At 48.0% G+C, this 20,705-nt stretch overlaps 6 protein-coding genes across 6 annotated transcripts; 3 read left to right on the top strand and 3 right to left on the bottom strand.

Annotated features, from left to right (window-relative positions):
* Nucleotides 1-3,026: 3,026 nt before the first annotated feature.
* F5147DRAFT_771528 (cytochrome P450) lies at nt 3,027-5,214 on the top strand (the record flags this gene model as incomplete). The annotated part of the gene is made up of 14 exons (XM_041441254.1): nt 3,027-3,222; nt 3,286-3,415; nt 3,468-3,656; nt 3,723-3,874; nt 3,927-4,039; nt 4,094-4,199; nt 4,258-4,271; nt 4,320-4,509; nt 4,560-4,616; nt 4,670-4,694; nt 4,747-4,869; nt 4,925-4,938; nt 4,995-5,127; nt 5,196-5,214. 14 exons carry the CDS (start codon nt 3,027-3,029, stop codon nt 5,212-5,214), a joined length of 1,461 nt encoding a protein of 486 aa, XP_041295014.1.
* Nucleotides 5,215-5,942: 728 nt separating this feature from the next.
* F5147DRAFT_684967 (aromatic compound dioxygenase) lies at nt 5,943-7,594 on the bottom strand. Its single transcript, XM_041436651.1, has 8 exons — nt 7,428-7,594; nt 7,315-7,379; nt 7,190-7,252; nt 6,930-7,132; nt 6,751-6,879; nt 6,574-6,698; nt 6,344-6,517; nt 5,943-6,285 (listed from the first exon to the last, which is right to left on the bottom strand). Exons 1-8 carry the CDS (start codon nt 7,491-7,493, stop codon nt 6,106-6,108), a joined length of 1,005 nt encoding a protein of 334 aa, XP_041295013.1. The 5' UTR covers nt 7,494-7,594; the 3' UTR covers nt 5,943-6,105.
* Nucleotides 7,595-8,108: 514 nt separating this feature from the next.
* F5147DRAFT_684960 (uncharacterized protein) lies at nt 8,109-10,038 on the bottom strand. Its single transcript, XM_041436650.1, has 13 exons — nt 9,876-10,038; nt 9,787-9,829; nt 9,662-9,734; nt 9,556-9,605; nt 9,485-9,508; nt 9,389-9,425; nt 9,288-9,340; nt 9,157-9,239; nt 8,875-9,103; nt 8,723-8,819; nt 8,610-8,671; nt 8,452-8,551; nt 8,109-8,393 (listed from the first exon to the last, which is right to left on the bottom strand). The coding sequence occupies exons 1-13, from the start codon at nt 9,916-9,918 to the stop codon at nt 8,277-8,279; spliced, it is 1,011 nt and encodes a 336-aa protein (XP_041295012.1). The 5' UTR covers nt 9,919-10,038; the 3' UTR covers nt 8,109-8,276.
* Nucleotides 10,039-13,331: 3,293 nt separating this feature from the next.
* F5147DRAFT_744637 (uncharacterized protein) lies at nt 13,332-14,860 on the top strand (the record flags this gene model as incomplete). Its single annotated transcript, XM_041439691.1, has 11 exons — nt 13,332-13,374; nt 13,429-13,471; nt 13,519-13,591; nt 13,646-13,695; nt 13,750-13,863; nt 13,917-13,999; nt 14,062-14,269; nt 14,321-14,417; nt 14,466-14,530; nt 14,587-14,677; nt 14,732-14,860. The coding sequence occupies 11 exons, from the start codon at nt 13,332-13,334 to the stop codon at nt 14,858-14,860; spliced, it is 996 nt and encodes a 331-aa protein (XP_041295011.1).
* A 560-nt stretch (nt 14,861-15,420) lies between these two features.
* Nucleotides 15,421-17,139, top strand: F5147DRAFT_609386 (uncharacterized protein). The gene is made up of 3 exons (XM_041432408.1): nt 15,421-15,684; nt 15,741-15,967; nt 16,018-17,139. Exons 1-3 carry the CDS (start codon nt 15,500-15,502, stop codon nt 16,851-16,853), a joined length of 1,248 nt encoding a protein of 415 aa, XP_041295010.1. The 5' UTR covers nt 15,421-15,499; the 3' UTR covers nt 16,854-17,139.
* A 294-nt stretch (nt 17,140-17,433) lies between these two features.
* Nucleotides 17,434-20,043, bottom strand: F5147DRAFT_684953 (uncharacterized protein). Its single transcript, XM_041436649.1, has 7 exons — nt 19,954-20,043; nt 19,746-19,925; nt 19,452-19,688; nt 19,018-19,400; nt 18,788-18,964; nt 17,997-18,731; nt 17,434-17,946 (listed from the first exon to the last, which is right to left on the bottom strand). The coding sequence occupies exons 1-7, from the start codon at nt 19,956-19,958 to the stop codon at nt 17,636-17,638; spliced, it is 2,028 nt and encodes a 675-aa protein (XP_041295009.1). The 5' UTR covers nt 19,959-20,043; the 3' UTR covers nt 17,434-17,635.
* Nucleotides 20,044-20,705: the final 662 nt, after the last annotated feature.

Genomic DNA, 20,705 nt, shown 5'->3' with positions numbered 1-20,705 from the left:
ACTCATAGCCAAACTGTCACAAATGCTGATGTAAGCAACGTCAACTGCGCAAATAAGGACCTACAACCTGCGCAGCCAAACATCCCCCAAACGCCCGCACACCTCACCAATGTCTCAAACGCCGAACTCACTCCCACCTTGCCTGAGATCATATCTCTAGGAGACCCGGACATCGACATCAGCAACTCGATCGTGAATCAATACCATGACGATCCGTTCTTTGCCAAAGTCGTTGAGAGCCCTGGGACCTTTAAGAACTTTGAAGCGAGCAATGGAAGGATATTCCTTAGAAATAACGGCAAATGTATTCTATGTATCCCAGACATTAAGATCGGTGTAAGGCGCGTGCGCGAAATCATCATCTCCCACGCTCACTCAATCCTCGCTCACTTAGGCCCGTCTAAGACGCTTCTGTATCTTCGCGACAGTGTATGGTGGAGGAGCATGGCAAATGACGTCCAAGACTTCTGTAAGTCCTGTCCTATGTGCCAAGTATCTAAGACGCCCAACCACCAACCATATGGCCTACTAGAAACACTAGAAGTCCCGTCTCGTCCCTGGGAAACCATCGGCGTAGATTTCGTAGGGCCGCTACCTGAATCCAGGACGCTCCAAGGCGTGTTTGATATGATTATGGTCACAATAGACCACCTAACGTCCATGGTACACTTAGCCGCGACCAAGCAGACTTACCGAGCTAAAGATGTCGCAGAGGTGATGTTTCACCTAGTCTACAAGCACCACGGTATGCCATCAAATATTGTCAGTGACCGTGATACCTTATTCACTAGTACCTTCTGGCAGCGCCTCCACCAACTTACAGGCGTTCAGCTACGTATGTCCACCTCTTTCCACCCCCAGTCGGATGGCGCGACTGAGTGTGCTAACCGAACCATCACGCAGATGCTTCGACAGATCGTGTCCCCCTCGCAAAAGGACTGGGCGATTAAACTACCGGCCATCGAGTTCGCGATCAACTCGGCGTGCTCAGACACCACCAAGTACCCCCCATTTGTACTAAACTACGGTAGGCTACCTCCACCAATGATCTGGAACACGAACTCGGAGTTCCCAGGGGTATGAGTATTCGCGCAACGAATGAAGGATGCGATCATGGGCGCTCACGACGCGATAATTGCTGCACGTGCCAAAAGCACCGCAACCGCCAATCGGAAAAGAGTTGAGTCCCCATTCGTCAAGGGTGATCTAGTGTACGTGTCGACTGAAAACCTCTCGCTCCCTAAAGGTCGAGCTCGCAAACTTGCTCCGAAATATATCGGACCGTATCGTATACTCGAGGACTACAAGAACAACTCATTCTTACTCGACCTCCCAGCCCAACTTAAACAACGGGGACTTCACCCGGCCTTCCATGCACACCTCCTCCGTCCACATATCCCTAACGACGATCGTAGATTCCCTGGTCGTCAGCTAGCCCAAGTCTCTGACATAGGGCACCTTGAAGAATGGTCCGTCGCCAAAATCGTGAACCACCAGGGTTCTGGCGCTGATGCCCTTTTCGAAGTAGAGTATTCCACTGGCGACCGTGCGTGGTTTCCCCACCATCAGGTGTCGCGCCTGGAGGCTCTATCCCAGTACTTGGAAGCACTGGGTGTCCCTGGCATATCTCACTTACCGAGGAAAATTTCGACCTCCTCAAGCTCTATCCCCATTTGCATCACGGAAGCTTTCTCGAGGGCCCGAGATACTGTATCCGGCATCACAGACTTAATGTTGACTGATCTCGCCAGCCAAACCTCCCTAAGTGAGTTTCCTGATCCTTATTTAACGGGCACTCAGCACTTCAACCCACATCGTGAATCCTCCCCCATGTCAACCACTCCTCCTCCCATTTCGCATGATGCGATGCTCGTCGACGTCTCACCGGCACGTCGCGAGCCTGGAGAACATGCCCCAACTCACCGGTCCACTCGGACAGGCAGGGGCCGTCCTGGAAGGGGACGAAGGGGACGTGGAGGGCGTCACCCTCCTCCACGAAGACCCAACGAAGACGCTGATGCTCTAGGAGCATTCACGCGTTTCTTCAGGGCTGAGGCCCAGGCTAAAGAGCTAGCTACTCGAAAGGAGTCCCATGCTTTCGACCTTGAGCTCCGGGCCGAGCGGGCTCGTGAGTTCCGACACCATGCTCACCGCAGCCGCAACCTCACCCTAGACCACCGCACCTCTGCGTCTGGTCCACCTCCTCATTATACCCGTCCTGCCTACCCTCCTCGTGAGCGACCAGCCCATAACCACCGTCCTAGACCTACCACCGCTGCCCAGGTCATCGCCGACGTGACCACCAACGCTGCTACCATCTTAGCCCCTACTCCCGCTCGTACTGCGCCAACGGCAGATCCTGGACCTGACGTAGAGGAGATTATCGCAGCTGCTGAGCAGCTCGACCTCGAACAGGCCTCACGGATGCCTGATGTCACCACCGAAGACGTTTTCGGTAGACTCATCCTTATTAGTATATTGATAGTAAATGTTCTTACCTTGGTTCTTCTCTCAGCTGCCTTTGCGTCCCTTGGACCGACGCGAGAGAACTAAAGGAACTCGCATCACCTGAAGAAAGGTCCCCTCGTTTAGAGGACCTGGAGGGCGTATGTAACGCTCGTTAAAAAAGCCAACATCTACGCATTGATGTTGGCAACCGATATTTACTTTCATCAGTCTCTTTAGATACTCATATTCACTCATTCTGTCTTATTCCATAGAGTTCTTTCCCTACAGTATATAAACCGACGTATATCTACTGTTAGGGTAGTTGATTTTCATCCCCCCTTTTGAATAACATTTAGTTAGGACAGTTATCCTGTTCGAACCTTAAGACGATTCAAACCAATCGACTCTTTCTCGTGTGAACGTTCAACGAACGCCACAGCCACCTATCTATACGTACTTGACATTTGTCACAGGTACCGTCACTCCTGTCTTCAACTCATGCATGCTATTCGGGTCAAAGACGCCTTTTATGAGGCGAACCGTCAAACGTGTCTTGGGCTCGACCATAATCCCTCGCCATGCACTCCACTCATATTCTAGCTTCAGCGATATCGTGCATTGTTGCCCTGGTTGTCGTTTCGCATCTGACTCGCAGACGTGTCTACCCTTTACCTTTGCCGCCTGGCCCTCCTCCGTTACCATTTTTCGGTAACGCGCTGCAATTGGATACTAAACGACCTTGGCTCACATACACTGCGTGGGGAAAGACATATGGTTAGTGGCAGACCAATGGCCTCTTTGCCAAGCTCTCAGATTCAATTTCATCTTTGATCATAGGAAAAATCATTCACTCCTGCATATTTGGGATCGACTTGATTATTATAAACTCTGAAACGATCGCGCGAGAGCTGCTCGACAGGCGTTCTGGGAATTACTCTACTCGCCCCGTTATTCGCACCAACGAATTGTATGCATTGTCGGGTTTCATTTAGTTTGTTATTCATTCACTGACGATACAGAGCTGGAGTGGATTTCAGTACTGTGCTCCTGCCATATGGCGAGACTTTACGGCAACATCGCAAGATATTCCACCAAGTCCTCAGGGCCGAAGTCTCGGTCTCACACTACGAGATGTACTCTCGCCACGCAAATGAGCTAGTGGTTAATCTCATGGATGCCATTAGTGACCCGCAGCATCAGACTGAAACGTTCGTATCTGATCCAGCGATGTCGTAGTGACGTATGATCCAGTTGACTATCAATCTTTGTGACAGATACGCGGCATCCCTAATCATGGCTGTGACATATGGATACCGTGCTCACGGACATGAAGACCCATTTCTTTCCCGCGCGCGCGAACTTTTGGATATTGGCAAGTATATTACTTCTCCCGAGAAGGCTGCCATTTTCACAGTCTTTCCTTTCCGTGAGTGCCTTTATCGACGACATAATTTTGAACATTCAACACAAGGTTGCAGTCGAAAAGTTACCGTTCTGGTGCTTCGGTGGAGCATTTGCCCTGATGGGACGCTCTAGAGAACTAGCTCAACAGCTTTTGAACGAGCCCTTCAATGAAGTGAAGGCACAAATGGTGCGCTTGCGCAGAGCTCTGGATGGAAATTTTACCTGATCTGTTTGCGTGAAGGCAAATGGGACTGCTTCACACTCATTGGTCGCTGACTTTCTCAGTCAAGCTCACGACGACGCTGATGAAGACACCATGAAGGCTGTTGCGTTGACGGGGTACATGGGTAAGAGTTTTTTTTACCAGGACAAAAGTTATCCATTGACGGGAATCCGGCATCTTAGTTGGCATGGACACTGTGAGTAGCTACTTAAACAGACCTGATTCTTACTTTGATGTCCCGCAGAGTGCAGCCGCATTGCAGATATTCCTGCTGACCATGGTGCTCTATCCTGACGTCCAAGCCCGGGCTCGTGCAGAAATCGACCAAGCTGTAAAACATGATAAAATGCCGTGCCTTGATGACAGGGCGTCAATGCCCTATCTTGATGCCATTCTCCGCGAGGTCCTGAGATGGTATCCTGTCGTTCCCCTAGGTTAGTCTGCAGTAATATAGCTCTGTTTGAATGTTGGACCACTTGCACAGGAATTCCACATGCGACATCAAATGATGATGTTTACGACGGGTACTTCATACCCAAAGGTTCGAAGTCGTATGTGTCGAAGTTGTCGTTGACTCATCTGTAGTGCAATCAGGCGCGATGGTGATGGTTAATCAGTGGTATGTCATGGTGGAGTGCATGTACCGGCGGCTTGAGCTGAGCGTGGCTCAGGGCACTTTCTCGGGATGAAGACATATTCCCCGATGCATCGCGCTTCCATCCGAGTCGCCATCTGACAGCTGACGGGAAGCTGAAGGATCCTTTCGTCAACCATTTTGCCTTTGGTCATGGCAGGTGAATATTCTGCACTTACTATCATTTAAAGTCATTCGCTGACCCTTACTGCAAGGCGTATTTGTCCTGGTAAAATTATTCATGGTTGATCTGGCAGTGCTGAGAATGTCAAATTTCCTTGGCAGGTCGTTGGTTTGCAGAGAATAGTCTCTGGACCGCAACTGTTACCATACTCGCCGTCTTGCGCATCGATCATGCCAAAGACTCAAACGGAAACAGGATTGAGGTGAAGCCGGAGTTCACCGCCGGCTTGGCGATGTAAGTAGCCTAGTATGCACTCGAGAACCTGCGGCTGACTCTACCGAAGTCGCCCTGAACCATTTCAGTGCTCGTTTGAAAGTGTGAACACGGCGAGAGAAAGACACCTCCGAGCGATGATGAATTCGAAGTAGACTTCGTTTTGTACTTGAGCATGTAATAGTACCACGGTGCAGAGTGCACTGAATGGCATGGTTTTGCGACCTCTGTCTCTGATGAACAAGACAATTGCTTTCGAATTCGTTGACTCTTCAGAAACCTGATCCGTTTCCAAAATCTTGTGACGCAGCGCAACTAGGCTGGTTCAACACCGTTGATCGGTTCACGGGTCCTTCCCCGATGCAACGTTGGCCTACCTGAATATCAGTCGACCCATGCGCTCGTTTGAGATTGGGTTATGCAGTTGTAGATGCTATAGAACGTCGTACTAAATATTAGATGTAAGATGCAATCACCGATGTGGTAGCCGGCGACCGGTAGGAAGGAAATGTAGAACCAAAATGAGTTTAGGAATAGAGACGATGTATCTGGAAAGTCGGTCAAGTAAGCGCACGCGAGAACTACGTGAGACGCACGCGCGCATTTCGTCTTCAAGGGCCCTCCCTTTTTGACCTTGCCCGCAGTAAGAAAGGAAAGAAATAGTCGTTGTGGATAGTCAACAAGTGAGAGAGATGGTCTTTGTGGGAGATAATCGAGAAGGGAGAAGTGGTCGTTATTGGAAAGGGAAGGGTCACTAAGGATAATACTCCTTTGTGAGGGGTCCTACCTTTACAAAATAACATTGAAAGACTGAGAGCCGGTCTATTTCGGAATCGTAACAAGTCACCAGACACTCTAGTGAACACTGAACATCCACTTTGCATTCTACGTCACATGGGGTGTTCCAAAAAATGTCAGATGTCGGTACGGCATTGCAGCAAAGAACTTGACGAGTAAAACAGAATATCTGAAATACATGATGACGCCGTATCGAGTCCATTATGATTTATCACTTTTATGGTCCGACGTAATCGTGTAACGTTCTCCAACGCCAGCACGTATTATGGCAGACTGATCTTCTGTGAGTAACACAATGTCATATTGCAATAACTTGAATGAGCCACCCTGAGGAAATCCGCGTTTGCGAGCTTCTTCATCCTCTACAACGTCCTTTAAGTTCTGTAAAGACAAGTGTCAAACCAAGTGGCCTCAAAGAAACTCAGGAACCTAGACATACCACTACCAAGGATTTCTTGACACCGAAGACGCAATCGCTTCTTAGATAGTCGCGGCCATCTGGATAAAATGCCGTGACCAACTTGTGGAAACCAGGAGCTTCGACCATCATGTGTAAATGATTTGGCCGCATGTTGTGCCGGCCAAGAAGGAGAAGAAGTTCACCAACAGGACCCTGTTAGGGACGACATTTTCGGTGTAAGATCACATAGCCATGAAACATCGACTTACGTCTCCAGGAATTGGGTACGCTACTGGCACAACAGCGCGATAGCCAAATTTACCATCATCGTCGGAGCGGAGGCGACCTCTGCAGTCGGGATGTGAGCGATCTGTGTACTGAGTGTCATAAAATCCTGACGGAGATAATGAGTATGAATCGTAAGATAATATTTGGAAGGAGCTAACCATGGTCATCGGTTTCCCAAGTTTCAATGACGGCGTTGGAGATTGGCTGCCCGTCGGTCGTCAAAATCCGACCTTCGACGTACATGTAATCTCCTTTTCCTTCAGACGCAATCGATTCACCAAATCCCACTGCGAGTCGATTTACAAATAGAAGTGCGCTGGAATTGCTTGCAACTCACCATCTGCAGCGTCCTTGGTGAAGAATGGACCCAGGACGCTGTTCTCTGTTGCACCTCCCGCAACGGGATTGTTTAGCGCGTCGACGAGAGCAGAAACACCCAGGACATCCGATAGCAGAATGTTTTCTTGACGCAATGGTGTGCACTTTTGTCCAGTGCGCGTCAAGAAATCAATTGCTGCCATCCATTCGTCTGTGGTTAGACTAGAAATAGTCGTGGCGTCAATCGAGAACTGGAGATTTTACAGGAAGCATACATGCCTGGTCTCATTGATGAACTGGTGCAGGTGCTTGATCAGTGCCTTGAAGATGAACCTGTGGCGTCTGCATGCATACAGTATGTTATATGTGTACCCATTTGCGTTTGAAGTACTCATGGCACATACGGATTCGGCGTTAGCTCCGTGAGTTTCTGAATGTTGGCGGTGATGATGTCTGGTCTATCAGGTAACTAGTGCCTTGTCAGAAAGAACCTGTGAGTACCACGACGACGACTGACTGGCAAGTGGAAGCTTGGAGGAGGAATGCCGTTCGAGGTGGCCTTGACTTCCGGTGCGTCTGACATGATGTGGATTCAGAGAAGGTTGGGGTCGTGCCACGGTTCGGAACATGGGATTATATAGTGTGACGGGTAATGATTTAACATCTGGATGGTCTGGATCATTAGTGCAATTGGCGTCTTATGCTGACAGCGCCTCAATTACTATGTAGAATGTAAGCTGATCGCAAATTGATGGTCTTGTGCAAGCTTACTTAAGATGGCACCGTGACGTCACTGCGCCACGCAACGCCAGCAAGAGAACACAGACAGCTGGGCTTCGGTCTCGGAGAACGCGCGGATGGTACGGGACGGGCCAGTGAAATGCAATTGTCATATACAACACAATTTGTGATTGCTCGTAACTAGAAATATTATGTAAATGCTCTTATATATTGTGTATTGACCATTACACTCTTTTCAATGAAACCTATTTTTTTTCCTGTATACGAGTTGCATCAGATTAACTAGTAAGCAACAATGAATTTGAAGGCACAGACGATACTGGTGCTGAGTTCTGCATAATGACATTTAATTATGAACAAGTTAAAGGAGTCTGCCTGAATCATCCGAGAGTAGTATGAATCGCATTGTAGATAAGACCGACTCCAATTTTGGGCTCGTCATTGTGTACTACGTGGGGTCTCATTGTTATTGGAAAGGAACCATCGAGCAGTACCTTTGAAGTACGTTGTGGGGTAAATAATTAACAACTTGAATTTCTGAGAATAGTCCAAATGAAAATAAATGCAAAAGCATCTCGCGCGCAAGACTGGTCATCGAAGACATCCAGGCAATGCGGGATTTACGTCAAACTACCTGAACTGGCTTATGGTCCTCACTGTAGCTTGCTGCTGAAGATGCGGTGCGATGGACACTACGATACCCCTCAAGGTCAAAATTCGCTGCACGTGTAAAGGTGTCCATCTGTGCACAGTGACATCGATGAGGGAAGAAAGGCACATCACATGGATTTATTACCCACCTCAACATGAACGCCAGTAGTCCTTGGTGTGCTAACCGGGTTAGAAAGTCCTGCATCAGTGTTCTTGAATGCGGTACCGCAGTTTTCCAGAGGGCGGCTGCTAAAAAGTGAACAGTGTAGCAGCTCCGACGTATCTATATACAGCAAAATACACTTACATCATCTCCACTCCTGAACGCTGGAAGTTGGTCAGCCGCCTAACAACACGAGATGCCACAATCTGCATTGAATTGTCTAGCAAGAAAACGAGCATATAAGAAACTAGGCTCACTGTTGAAGCGATAGCAGCTGGGACGTTGAAAATGACACTCATGATGGCGTTCAAGTTGAGCACCATCATAGTTGTTGCGATCACATTGGACACGAACCTGACGCAGGGAGTGTTATGTGTTGACCAGCTGGAAAGGAAATAAACAGACGTACGCGATTAAAAAATATATCAAGCCATCAGAGAACAACATCCTGACAAGTCTGGAGGGTGCGATGCTCGTGCCACTCCGCGTATGAGTCCAGGCGAGCTTATATGCCGAAAGGCATAAGACCACAAAGTCGAAACACATTGAATAAATGAAAGTGGCAGCAAGGATAGTGGTATCGCTGTAAGCGATTGCACAACCGACGCCGGGAAGCCAGACGGCAGTTAGAAGGATACCTGCAAGGACACTCGATCAGCTGGTTTCATGAGCTTGTGAGAAGGTGATATACCTTGCAAAATGAGGGACCAATGCCCGATAATAATCAACATCAGGAGGACAACGACCCAAGTGTTCTGAGACCAAATAGCGATCCTATCTCCAGATAAGACAGGGATGACACATGAGCAATCCTTGACTCACGTCCGGACAGAAAGGTTGATGCTCGCGAGTCCGACTGCCGCATTGCCAGCCAGCTAAATGGAATGATCTTCTATGCTATTCTTCCTATGATGTGAACTCACCTGATTAAAGGCATAAAGTGCTTGACAATTGATTTCACTAGTGAGAAACAGAACTGTTTAGTATATCGAGAGACGATAATTGACGTTGCAGCGTACCTTGGTGTATCCAGGGCTACAGCACTGGGTGAAGAGTGAGAAATGGTGGAACGAAAGAATGACACACTTACATTCCAATGAGTGCAAAAAGAAGAAGATACCGACCGGCAAAGTAGAAAATCTGGTGAACGGCAGGTTCCAAAATGTATTTCAACAAAGCACCAGACATGTCCTCACCAGTGGCCAACGGAACCTCGTCTTACCCGTCATGACAGCCCATTCGAAGTCCAGAGAGATAAAGAATTCCCATCTGAGTCGTCTATCAGATCATAATCATTACTGCGCAAACAAATTAATCTCACAAGTATAGACCAAGCAGGGCATGCATAAACTTCAGGAAGATCACTGAGGGCGAGTAAGTAAAACTCATGTAAATATCATCAATACGCACTGGAATCCATCTGGATCACTTCCCCCGATTTCCAGTCTACCATCTTATTAGCGGTTGAGAACTGCTTGAAGCTTCTGATCGGTTATTAACGGCACCGAGACCGTCAAGTTGGAGAATAAAGGAGTGTGTTATGATAGTATCAACAGAGCCGTGCTATTTATCTGTTTCGACAACGGTCCACGGGATTACTACCCTTTCGTAAGTTCCATTGCTGTCATGGTTGTATTGATTGTAAGCATGAACCATGAGAAGTTGGCGGTATTATAGCCCGTCAACTGCCCGGACAGGTTGATGCAGTACCAACCCGTTCCATGTTTGATCATTGGACTTGTGCTCTGGTGATCCCTGGAACGTTCTCCTGTGAAAATGAGTTCGCTCCCATGAGCTCTTGGCAAAGCTGATTTCATAATTGAAACTCTTATTCAAGAACAAACCGTCACACCTACTTATCATGAATCAAGAAACGCCTTCGTGTTCTTTCCGCACTTGATAGTATCATTGCAGTTATTGAGGAGTCCAGAATCGAGACCACCTTTTGATTTGGTAGGAAGATGTCCCAGCTATACAACTGCAGCGTATCGAGTCGCTGTCAGTCCGCTACAAGATGCCTGAATGACATGACTTGCATGACAGGCCATGGACTAAATGCTTCCTCTTAAACTGGGGATACCATTCGGACCGTCACGGTACTGTACCTCATACTGGACTGGAATGTCCCATGGCAGGCATGGACGACTGACTTGAATATGTTGGTAACAAAAAGACCTGTAAGTCTCGGTCGTGATTCGGGTAGATGCATCTGACTAGTGGATCAAGTGTAGCAATTGATCAATGACCGACTGGCTCCAAATTTTCGCCGCCGAACCGAGGAAATAATAAAATAGCCGGGGCCCGGGGTCTGCGCCGCGATCGGAAGCTGAATATCGAATGCCGGCGGTTCCAATTAAGAATGGAGATGAAGTAAGGAGGACGGCGGCTGAAAAGTAACTTGGGTTCCAAGTTATCATACAAAGAGGTGATGGTACGAGCGAGCACATCGGACAGTGAGGGACGTGCAAAAGCTGGTCAGGACGGATAATTTCTCCATAGGCCTTCTCGGCGCATTCAGCTACTAAACAAGGGCTATGTGGACATCCCTAGTCTCTGGATATGCAACTGAGATGCGAACTCGCCCCCCGGTATATGTACGAACCGAAACAGATGAGTAGTCTTTTGGCGGCAACTTAGAAAATGTCGTTCGAGGAGCACGAATGCAGTTAGAGCTCAAGGTGCTGTTCTTTACCTTCATTGCATTAGAGGTTGGGGATAATATCGTAGGCCCTTCTTCGGTAGTCGTGGGAATTCACGATATCATTATTTATGAATTGATTGAGGCTTGAAGCTTGAATGTCGAATAGTGTGAGAAAATGGGAGAGGGCCTGAGGTAATGAATGGCAAATGAGCAGTCCCTGAGGCCTGAGCACGGGGACCAACACGTGGGTGAATCACAAGGGTGACAGACGTGGGATGATGGTTTAATGAAGGACTGCTGGTAGCCGTCGACCGAATCAACGGAGAACAGAGGTAGGCTACCCACTACCTGCGGAGATGGGGGCGGTCACGAGAAAGGTTTGTAGACATTGCGTGTCAAATCCAGCAAAAACGTAAGGTCACCTGCGCGAAGAAAAAAACTCCTGCAGAAGACGGTCGATGTGGAGAACCCCGATATGCTCCTGGTCCGGTTTCGTTTACAGCTCCAGCGATCTGCAAGGTATCAGGCAAAGAACTTCTTGCCTGAAAGAAGCCATGCTCACCGTTTGTGACGTCAGCATGATAGCTGTAACTTGTTCTCAGAATGTCCGTTAACAACGCCACAAGCTTCAGCTTATGGCTTTCGATGAACGCCCCTTCCACACGATATTTGCCGTACACGAACTGAGTTGGCCTGCTGAGTCACTGTAGTGAACCACCATGTCCGACGCTCTTGACAAGAAATCAAGATGCACTAGCTCTTCAACACGATGAATGGCTGCAGCTGGGCTAACACGTTGGTGGTGAAACTTGAAATTCAATATTTCAAATCACCTGAAAAGATAACAGTGTCAGTCTGATCAATGAGAAAAACTGAGTATGTAAAGACAAGAGGATGTATGCAGAGCGCAGAGATTTGACTGGGAAGAAAGACCAGTAGTTCGACCGTCCGTCACAGTAAGTGTCTCCTTCGACTCTTGCAATTGGTCGAGTTGTTTTGTTCGGCCTGAATATGCTAGAGCTATGTCATCAGCGGCGCCATGACTGCGATCAGTGGATAGAACGTTGGCATTACAATGCAACGACCGCACTGATCCGACTCATACATGGCATGTACTAATTGATCATCACGAAGAACTTGGATTGTACCTCAAGCCTCAGAGCAGTATATGCAGCTTCCCGCCAGCAGGAAGAAATCGATGTAGAACGTCGTCCGTCGGTTACTAACGGTTCCGGTTAGGCTAAAAGACGTACAGTAAGGGATCGCTTAGTCAGCGAACGGGGCATGCCAGTGACACGTGTCATTGGGGACAGGGTTTTCAAATTCATCGACAATATTGCTCAGCTACAGACGACTTTCTTGGTACTTGGGCGACTATGTTTCCTCATAGGCTAGGGTATAAGAGAAACTAGAATGATGGTTTTCTTGTGTAACAAGTGAATGCAGTTATCGCTGCACTAACTAAGACAAAAAGGTCTACCTGGTCTCCTTTGCCTCCTCAACCTATCTAATTGCTTTCATAATTCATATAGAATCTGGTTGTGACAGAGCATAGTGCATAGTAGTTTTTACTACAACACGTACAAAACACGAGGAAGGACGGTTTCGTTAGCGGTTTGTGATATTTTCTTGAAGTACTACTGGTACTAAATAAAACATCCAGCAGACTCATCCGACGAAGCAAAACTGTTTTGCGCTCAAGTCCGTATTTGAAATTCGCGGGATTCTCTAAACTTTACATAAAATGGCAAGTGCCACTGCTCCAAAGATCATCGATACGATAAGCGAGGACAGCATGGATCATCCTCACCACTTCAGAAAATCAATCGAGAATACCGTCCACGTGGTCTTGTTTGCTACCTTCGTGTCCATGCCGGGCTGAAGCTGAAGTTCTGGACGCACGATAGCTCTATAGGTAAGTAGTCACGAGCGGTAGGGCCCTTGCGTATGTCGAAATCACGACTAAGTGCCCCCCTCGGGTATCTGGTATATCTGAGTTCCGAACAGGAGTGCCTTACGTATCCGTCCTTGCGTCGCAGTCACTGGTTCCGTGTAAGAAGAGGCTATCGATAATATTGTTGAAGTTCTATTAGAAGCTGCTCGCATATATGGCAAGAAGGAGGCCCCAACAAGCACCCGTGCCCTATTTAAGGAAAACCTTCAGGTTCGAAGCCTCATCCCCCTCAGGCTCTTTACCATCCTCCTTGTACATCCCGAAAGCTACCATGGTCGACTGGCACTCCCAAAAGACGCTAGTCGCCAACGCTGGTAAGTCAGAGAGATATCTCGTTTGGGTTTATTAGCCTTACGTGGTGTGAGTAGAGGCATTTAGCAAGTTCATGCATGTACTCTTTGGGCTCTACATGTAAGATGCGTTCATGTGAGTCAAGGATTGTCGCTAATACGGTGTAGATGGGAATTCGTCAGTTCGTTGGATTTTGACTGGCAGTTTATCTCGGGCAAGAGGCGATTCCGATGGCCTTTGGTAAGGTCTCATAGTATTTGAGTGTCCCCCCCTCGAACAATAAATCTGTGACAGTTATTTTACTTTTCTGGTCGTTACAGTTTACTCTTCGCGTTGATCGGAATGTAAGTCCCGTCTCTTCATTCGCTTTACGCGTTTTATTGAAGCACAATAATTAGCTCTATTGCGCTCAACGTGACAACCGAGGTTAATTGCCAAGCGTTATATACCTTCAACCAGATCTTTGGAAACTCTGCAATCGGTTTAGCCAGCATCAATTTGTCATTGCGAACGTCGGTCGCAAACGTATATATTTACGGCCTGCTGCAACTGACACATACTACAGCATGGCGGTATGGTCGCAGAACAAATATGTAGTTACCGCCCTCGTTCTGATCATTCTGGGTCATTGGTCATTCCTCCTTCATGGTACGCGCATTTCGTCCACTGAACTAGCGCATATATGCGGGTATAACAACTGATTTCATCAGGGATCTTGTTGAATGCTGCATGGGTAGATGAAGAATGTGTCATCATCTACACGGATAACCAAATTCTCGCCATTACCTTCATCTACTCCATGGCGTTTGACTTCACAGTCTTGTGCTTAACCGGCTGGAAACTCGCATTCCCGGCTAACGGTCGCTCCAAACTTATCAAGCTTATATTTGGGGACGGTCTGATCTACTTTGTTATTGCGTACGTTCGATGTGTGTTGCGCCTTCGCTTATTCAATCGTGACTACCCCAGATTCTTGGCAAACTTGATGGCGACGATCTTCATGCTCATAAACTTGAATGCAGTCCTATCGATCATTGCGAATGTCCCTGCTGCCATCGCATCAACGGTTTGCACAAATACAGTCTTTTGAGTGCATACTAAAATGCACTTCCAGATCGTAGCATGCCGCGTCGTACGAAGGTTGACCAACTTCACTTCTCAAGGTCCAGAGGTTTTCACGTACGTCTTCAGTCATTTTGTACGTTCCTTAACTTATACCTTTTCTTCAAACGCAGTTCCACCCAGAGCTCGACACTCGCATTCAGGAGCAACGCTAGCGCAAATCGTCGCATTTCCGTCAAGAAAGGCGACAGTGTACACGTTCAGGTAAAGCTTACCACAGACGCGCCTTCCTCTGCATTCTGAATCCCACATGTCCAGATGGACACGTTCGCTAGTCCGGATCGCTCTGTTGCCGAGTACGATGCCAGTGGCAAAATCGTAAAAGACGACGAATTCGACCCTGAGGCACAGATCATCAGCAACGAGTTCAAGCGCCCTCCCTACTAGAATGACATCGTGTCGTCCCGTACGACGACCGCATATTTATTCAACCAATACCTCGTATCCGCATTTTCATCAAAGCAAGAAATACCGCTCATCATCATTGCACATTGCACATTGCGCTTTCTTTTTTTCACAACTCTCAGTTTTGCCTTCCTTCCAAAATTCTCAGTAATCTTCCTGCCCGTTGTTCTTTAGACTCCTCTGTACATCCTTTCTGCAGCGATTCATTCCTTTGTATCATATCTGGCGCGGTTTGCTCTGCTGCGTATCGAGCTCGTTGCTGAACTGTTCCCGCACTTCGACAACGCCGAGTCAAACCAGATGATTTGCTTATTGTGAAAACAAGAATACAGTAGCAATAGAAATACACCAAGTGTACAATCAACTTTATCAGTACTTAATACAGTTGATACCTCCTGACATTGGCAGGACCGCCTTGTGCATCATGAGTTACATGTCTTCCCGCCCGCGTCCTGTCGCATTTGATTCAACCCTGGCATGGACTTGCCGTATTAGATGAGTCACGGTGGTGGCGGTACACACACACTAGTAGTAAATATACACTTCTAGCTTTAACCACAGTATAAGTGCCATTGTCCTGTCGGTCCTCGTCTGTCGAATCTGAATGTCAACGTGCAACAGATGGAAAATCTGATACTCTGTCACCCAAGGGCGTCTTCTAGTCAAGATCCCAATCAAGCGATAATAGTCAAATGTGAAGTTCCACAGACTATTCCCAATAACCATGTCCTGCTAGAAGTCGACCGCTTCGGTTTCTCCACGAACAATATGACATATCAAGCTTTGGGCGAGGCTTCGCACTTCAGGTCCGTCCCTTTCCGCATAGACATGTCGAAGTCGTCTAATCACTTTAGCATGCTAGGTATTTTGAATTCCACCACGCTCCAGATGCAGAAGGAGTCTCCTCAACAACTCACGGTGTGACTCCTGTGTGGGGTTTTGGTACTATCATAAAGTCCACGCACCCTAAAGTCCATCCTGGAGAGCGAGTGTATGGATACTTCGCCCCAGCACGATATCTTTTACTCGCGGTATCTTCGAACGTCAACAAGTATGCTTTCTTTGTGCCTCGTCCTCATCTTCCTCCAGGTGATTTGGTTCCTAGATTGACGCACAAAGGCACTCACTAAATGTCATAGACCGCCGACCGTACAACCAGATTACGCGGTGCGCTGAGGACCCGTTATATGATCCATCACCAACTGCGGAAGATCTCACAATGCTCTATCGCCCTCTTTTCTGGACTTCATTTTGGTGTGAGGACTGGCTTAATTCGTCCAATTACAAGGGAGGGTCCACTCATATCCTTATATCCTCTGCCTCTTCAAAGACTGCCTTCTGCCTGGCATATCTGATCCGCAGACGTAACTCTCTGCAGGGGAGTTCGACGAGACGGGTGATTGGACTAACGTCAAAGAAGAATATCGCTTTCACGAAACGTCTTGCCCTATACGACGATGTCTTTGACTACGAGTCATTCGATACGTCACTTGTCGGGGACCTCGCACGGGGACGCTGGATATATGTAGACGTTACAGGTAACGATGCACTTAACGCCAGAGTGCGCGACCATTTCCGTGCGTGTGGCGACTCTGAACTCGTCACATGTATTGCGCTCGGCTTGACGAACGTGTCAGCTTCTACAACCGAACCCTCGTCTGCTACTGGCTGGGGTTCCGATTCAGAGGCTCCGCAAGGAGGTGACAAAATGGAACACTTTTTCATGCCTGAGTGGCTTTCCATACGCAAGCAACAGCTTTCGGTTTCTGCGATCACTCAGATGCAGAAGGAAGCTTGGACTAGGCTTATGTCCGACTGTGGAACCTGGGGTGTATCACTTCGGCGGGTTTGTGGTCCTGACCAGGTGAAGGCTGCGTATGAAGAGATAGTTAAGCGTGGACTAGCGCCGGAGGAGGCGTTCGTATGGAGTCTGTGGGGGGAGACCAGGGTGTATGGCTCAACGGCGAAATTATGATATGGTCCTTGAGCATCCATCTCTCTTACGTTGGCTGATCAAACCAAACCTGGCTAACCATCCTCCCGGCTTCTTAGACCACATCTTATCGTTCTCTACACTTACGACCCATATGTGTGTCTTGTCGTGGCCTTGCTTAATTGACCAACGCGATGCTAACATTGATGCACCTCTCAGATTTCAACGAGACCATTGGTAGTTACAGTCAGCTATGTAACTCCTTTCAATTATGATATATATATTATAACCACGAGAAACCTCAAGAACAATTACTCCAAGTTGTCACACCCTAATTATGCTGAATGTCCACGGATATCATCTAGGTCCCTCGCAAGTCCTTGGGGCCGAACAAGATCTGTTGAAAATTGAATTGTCCCCAAAAACAAATTGTTGATTGGGTTTAACTTTATTGACACCAAGCTAATGGGCCGCGTGATACCTGCGATCGCGCGAGCGACGTGTCTTGCTCGAGTCTGGCTCAAATAAATCCCACTCTTAGTCACTCACATGTTCCGTGCAGCTAGAGGTGGTAGCTACGATGCACTTGTTACATGTTCATTGAAATTATTATTCAATCCGGTTTTGTTTTTCTATAATGTGTACCACTGAATTGTCGTCCATCTAAGCAGCGTACATACTACATGTACAACAAAAGAAACCAGCTTTTTGTAAAACATTAAACGAGAGTAAGACAAATATACGGGGAATTTGAGTGCTTTACAGTGACAGGGTGATTGAAGAGCCCGGTTAATCATACAAGGTAATGGAACACGAAGAGGGATTTAGGTGCCTTTCTTGATACCTCCAGTATTGGATGTCCCCGTTGGCCTTTGGGGTACCTTTCCTGATGACCTAGTCGCTGTCATCGACTTCGGTGCCTTGGGAGAAGATTCTAGAGTCACTTGTAACATAGCCATTGACGACCTCGGGCCTTTAGGAATAGGCTTAGCTCCTGCTGGCTGTGAGATGCCTTTTGAGATGGTGTCACGAGTGGAATTGGCTTTGCTTCGACCAACTGCACTCCCAGAGGCAGTTGAAAGGGACGGAGATGGAGTAGAATTGGATGGAGGTGTTGAAAGGTTATCTATGCCGCCTAGGAGCCGGGTGAATTCGGTTGGAATGTCCTTGAAAAGATAAACCTACTGAATTGGCGCAGCAAAGATGGTTTACTTTTTGCAGATGCTGCATCTTGGGCGTTTTGCGGCTGCTCTTCACTCACTGCTGTTGAGCGGGCCGACGACCCAGGAGGCTGTTCCTTTGCAGGAACATCACCAGGGTTGAAATTTTTGAATTCAGCATGCTTCTTGGAGCTAGTAGCCTCGCCAGTTGTCGATACGGCGGGTTTCATTTGCCCATGTCTCAGAAGTCGGGCTCGAGGTTTCGCACCAAGCGTGCTTTCTGCTGCGAGCTCAGTGTCTGAGGCAACGCTACCTGATCTGCGATACGCGCCACCGTCGCCGGCTCCCACAGAAGGGGCTTCGTTTGAAGTCGCGCTCTGGGATGTGCGTACATTTGGCGAGCTAGCCATAGCTTTCGATGGCGTCGCACCGCCCGAGGAGACTGAAGTACTTGCTTGCCCAGGATTTTTTCGAAATTTGAAGTTGAAGGCAGGCTTTGCAATGACTGGTGAAGATGTCACAGATCTCGATTCCAAGGGAGTTGAAACCGGCGAGCTGGATGCAGCAGGCGCGGCTTTCTCAACGGAGCTAGCGGATGAGTCAAGAAAGAGTTTGGGTCGCTTTGTGATTGGTGTGGAAGAATCGTTCGTGTCTGCAGTACGCTTGAGACTGGTCTTCTCTGTAGGGGAGTCGACTGTCTGGATAGTATTAACACCTAAAGGCGTTTTGTTCGATCCAGTACGGAGAGATTTTTGCTTCGCTAATAAACGTAATACGTAACTAAAAATGCGATAGGTTGGTTCGATAGTCACTCACTATTAGACCCCTGCGAGACAATTGGTGTCGGTCCAGAGATGATTTCCACGTCAGTTGATGACGCTGAGTCAATCTCCATCGGGCGAGCGGCAGAGAAACCCGGTGCAGTGCTTGAGGACTTGGACTTCAGCTTCCCAATTTTTTTAGGGCCAGTGATTTGTTTAGACCGTTGATCGGCTTATCATCAAAGTTAGTAAAGGACGCTAAACATGAAAGGTATTCATACAGACCTATCGGCGCGGCTACGGGGCGCACCTCAGGCACTCTGAACTGGATCTGGTCATGAGGGGTCGATGATTTCGATGAACTAGTTTTCTTCTCCTCGGAACTTCCACCTGCTTTATTCTTTCGCGCACACTCCTTCGTTGATTTGCGACTTGAAGATACTGCGAGTGTCTCCTGCAACTCTTCCATTTGTGCATCGCGAGACTTGACTAAAGCAACGGCTTCATCTCTCTCCTGGATCGACTTCGCATAGTGTGCCCGGACTGAGGCCAGTTCCTTCTCAAGCTCCTCTATTCGTAATACCTTGGTCATTATGGTGTCCTCTGAGGCACTAGCTTCCAGTCGTTTCTGCAAATCATCTATCTGTTCCTTTTGGCTCGAGCTTGCTCTGAATGTACAGTCAACATTCACGGTGTCACATGTTTGAACGGTTACATACTCTTTGTATTTCTGCCGTTCAGCGACCAGGAGCTGCTTCTGGGAGTCACGCTCCTCGGTGACTGCATCATATTTACCCTCCCATTCATTTACAGTGGCCGTAAGCTGTATGAGCCGGCTCTGTAGGTCACGGATTTGCACAGATTTGGTTTCAATAGAGTCCCCCAGTGCTGTCCGAACCTTCTCAGCGTTCGCCTCGGCTTGACGTTGTTGATCTTGTAAGAGCTGGTCGAACGTGCTGGTAGAAACCTCTGTTAGTAGGACGATTCAGGTTGAGAGCAGGAGGCAAATATACGATTTGAGAGCGACTGCACTAGCTGCCGAGGTGCTCCTAATCTCTTCACGTGCAATGGCAGCCTCCGCTTCGGCCTTGATCGCGTCATCTCGCTCTACTTTCAACCATTGTATCTCATTTTCCAATTTCGCAAGCTTAGTTTTCCACTGGCCAAGCAACTCCGCGTTGTCCTTCTTTAAGCTTTCAAACTCGTTTCGATCGTGGACACAGCATACGGAGGTCGCTCTGGAGCTGATCGCGTTGGGAGTCAAGATTTTTGCAGCTGTTTTGGGTGGCAGTCAATGTATCGCTGAGGTAACTGATGTGTTCTTTAATAGATGAGATAAATTTTGATGGCGAGCTGAGGTGCTTGGTATGGGAAGGGGAAGAACCCGGCTTGTCGTCCGGGACACTGGAGGAATCGGGGAGTGGTGTATCTGAGCTATGGATTTGGGATGGGATGAGTTCGAGCCATGGCGTACCCAAGATTATCTTCGGTGTGTTGGATGCTACAGAGTCATCTCGACTAACAGTAATTCCAACTTGCTGAAGAGCATCCTGGACCGCCATGAAGGTGGCTGCGAGCTTCATCTGCTGCTTTTTCAGCTTCAGAAGCGGTATTGTGCGCCACAGTTGCGTCTGCTCTAGCTTGCAAAGCAATATTCTGCACTTCAGTGGCCCCCTTGGTATATCTAGCCAGTTCGGTTGAGAGGTACACAACTTTGTCCTCAGCATCACGTCGCTTGATTGATTCTTCCAGAATCACTTTCGAATACGATGCGCGATACTCGTTATGTTGTTGCTGAATGTGTGCCATCTGTCGCTGGCTGACCTCGAAAACCTGTTGTCTTTCAGTCTTAATGAGATCCAGAATCAAATTTGCGCCATTATGTATAGAACCAGACATCGGTCCCATGCCTATAGTAGTTTGGTTGCTATTCGAAGTGGCAGTCAATGGACTCGGAGGGGACCGTGTATGAG

This window comes from Suillus discolor, assembly GCF_016758755.1.
Source record: "Suillus discolor strain FC423 chromosome Unknown F5147scaffold_16, whole genome shotgun sequence".
Taxonomy (NCBI): Eukaryota; Fungi; Basidiomycota; class Agaricomycetes; order Boletales; family Suillaceae; genus Suillus; species Suillus discolor.
The sequence above is the reverse complement of the archived record's forward strand: the minus strand, read 5'-3'. Positions and strand labels throughout refer to the sequence as shown.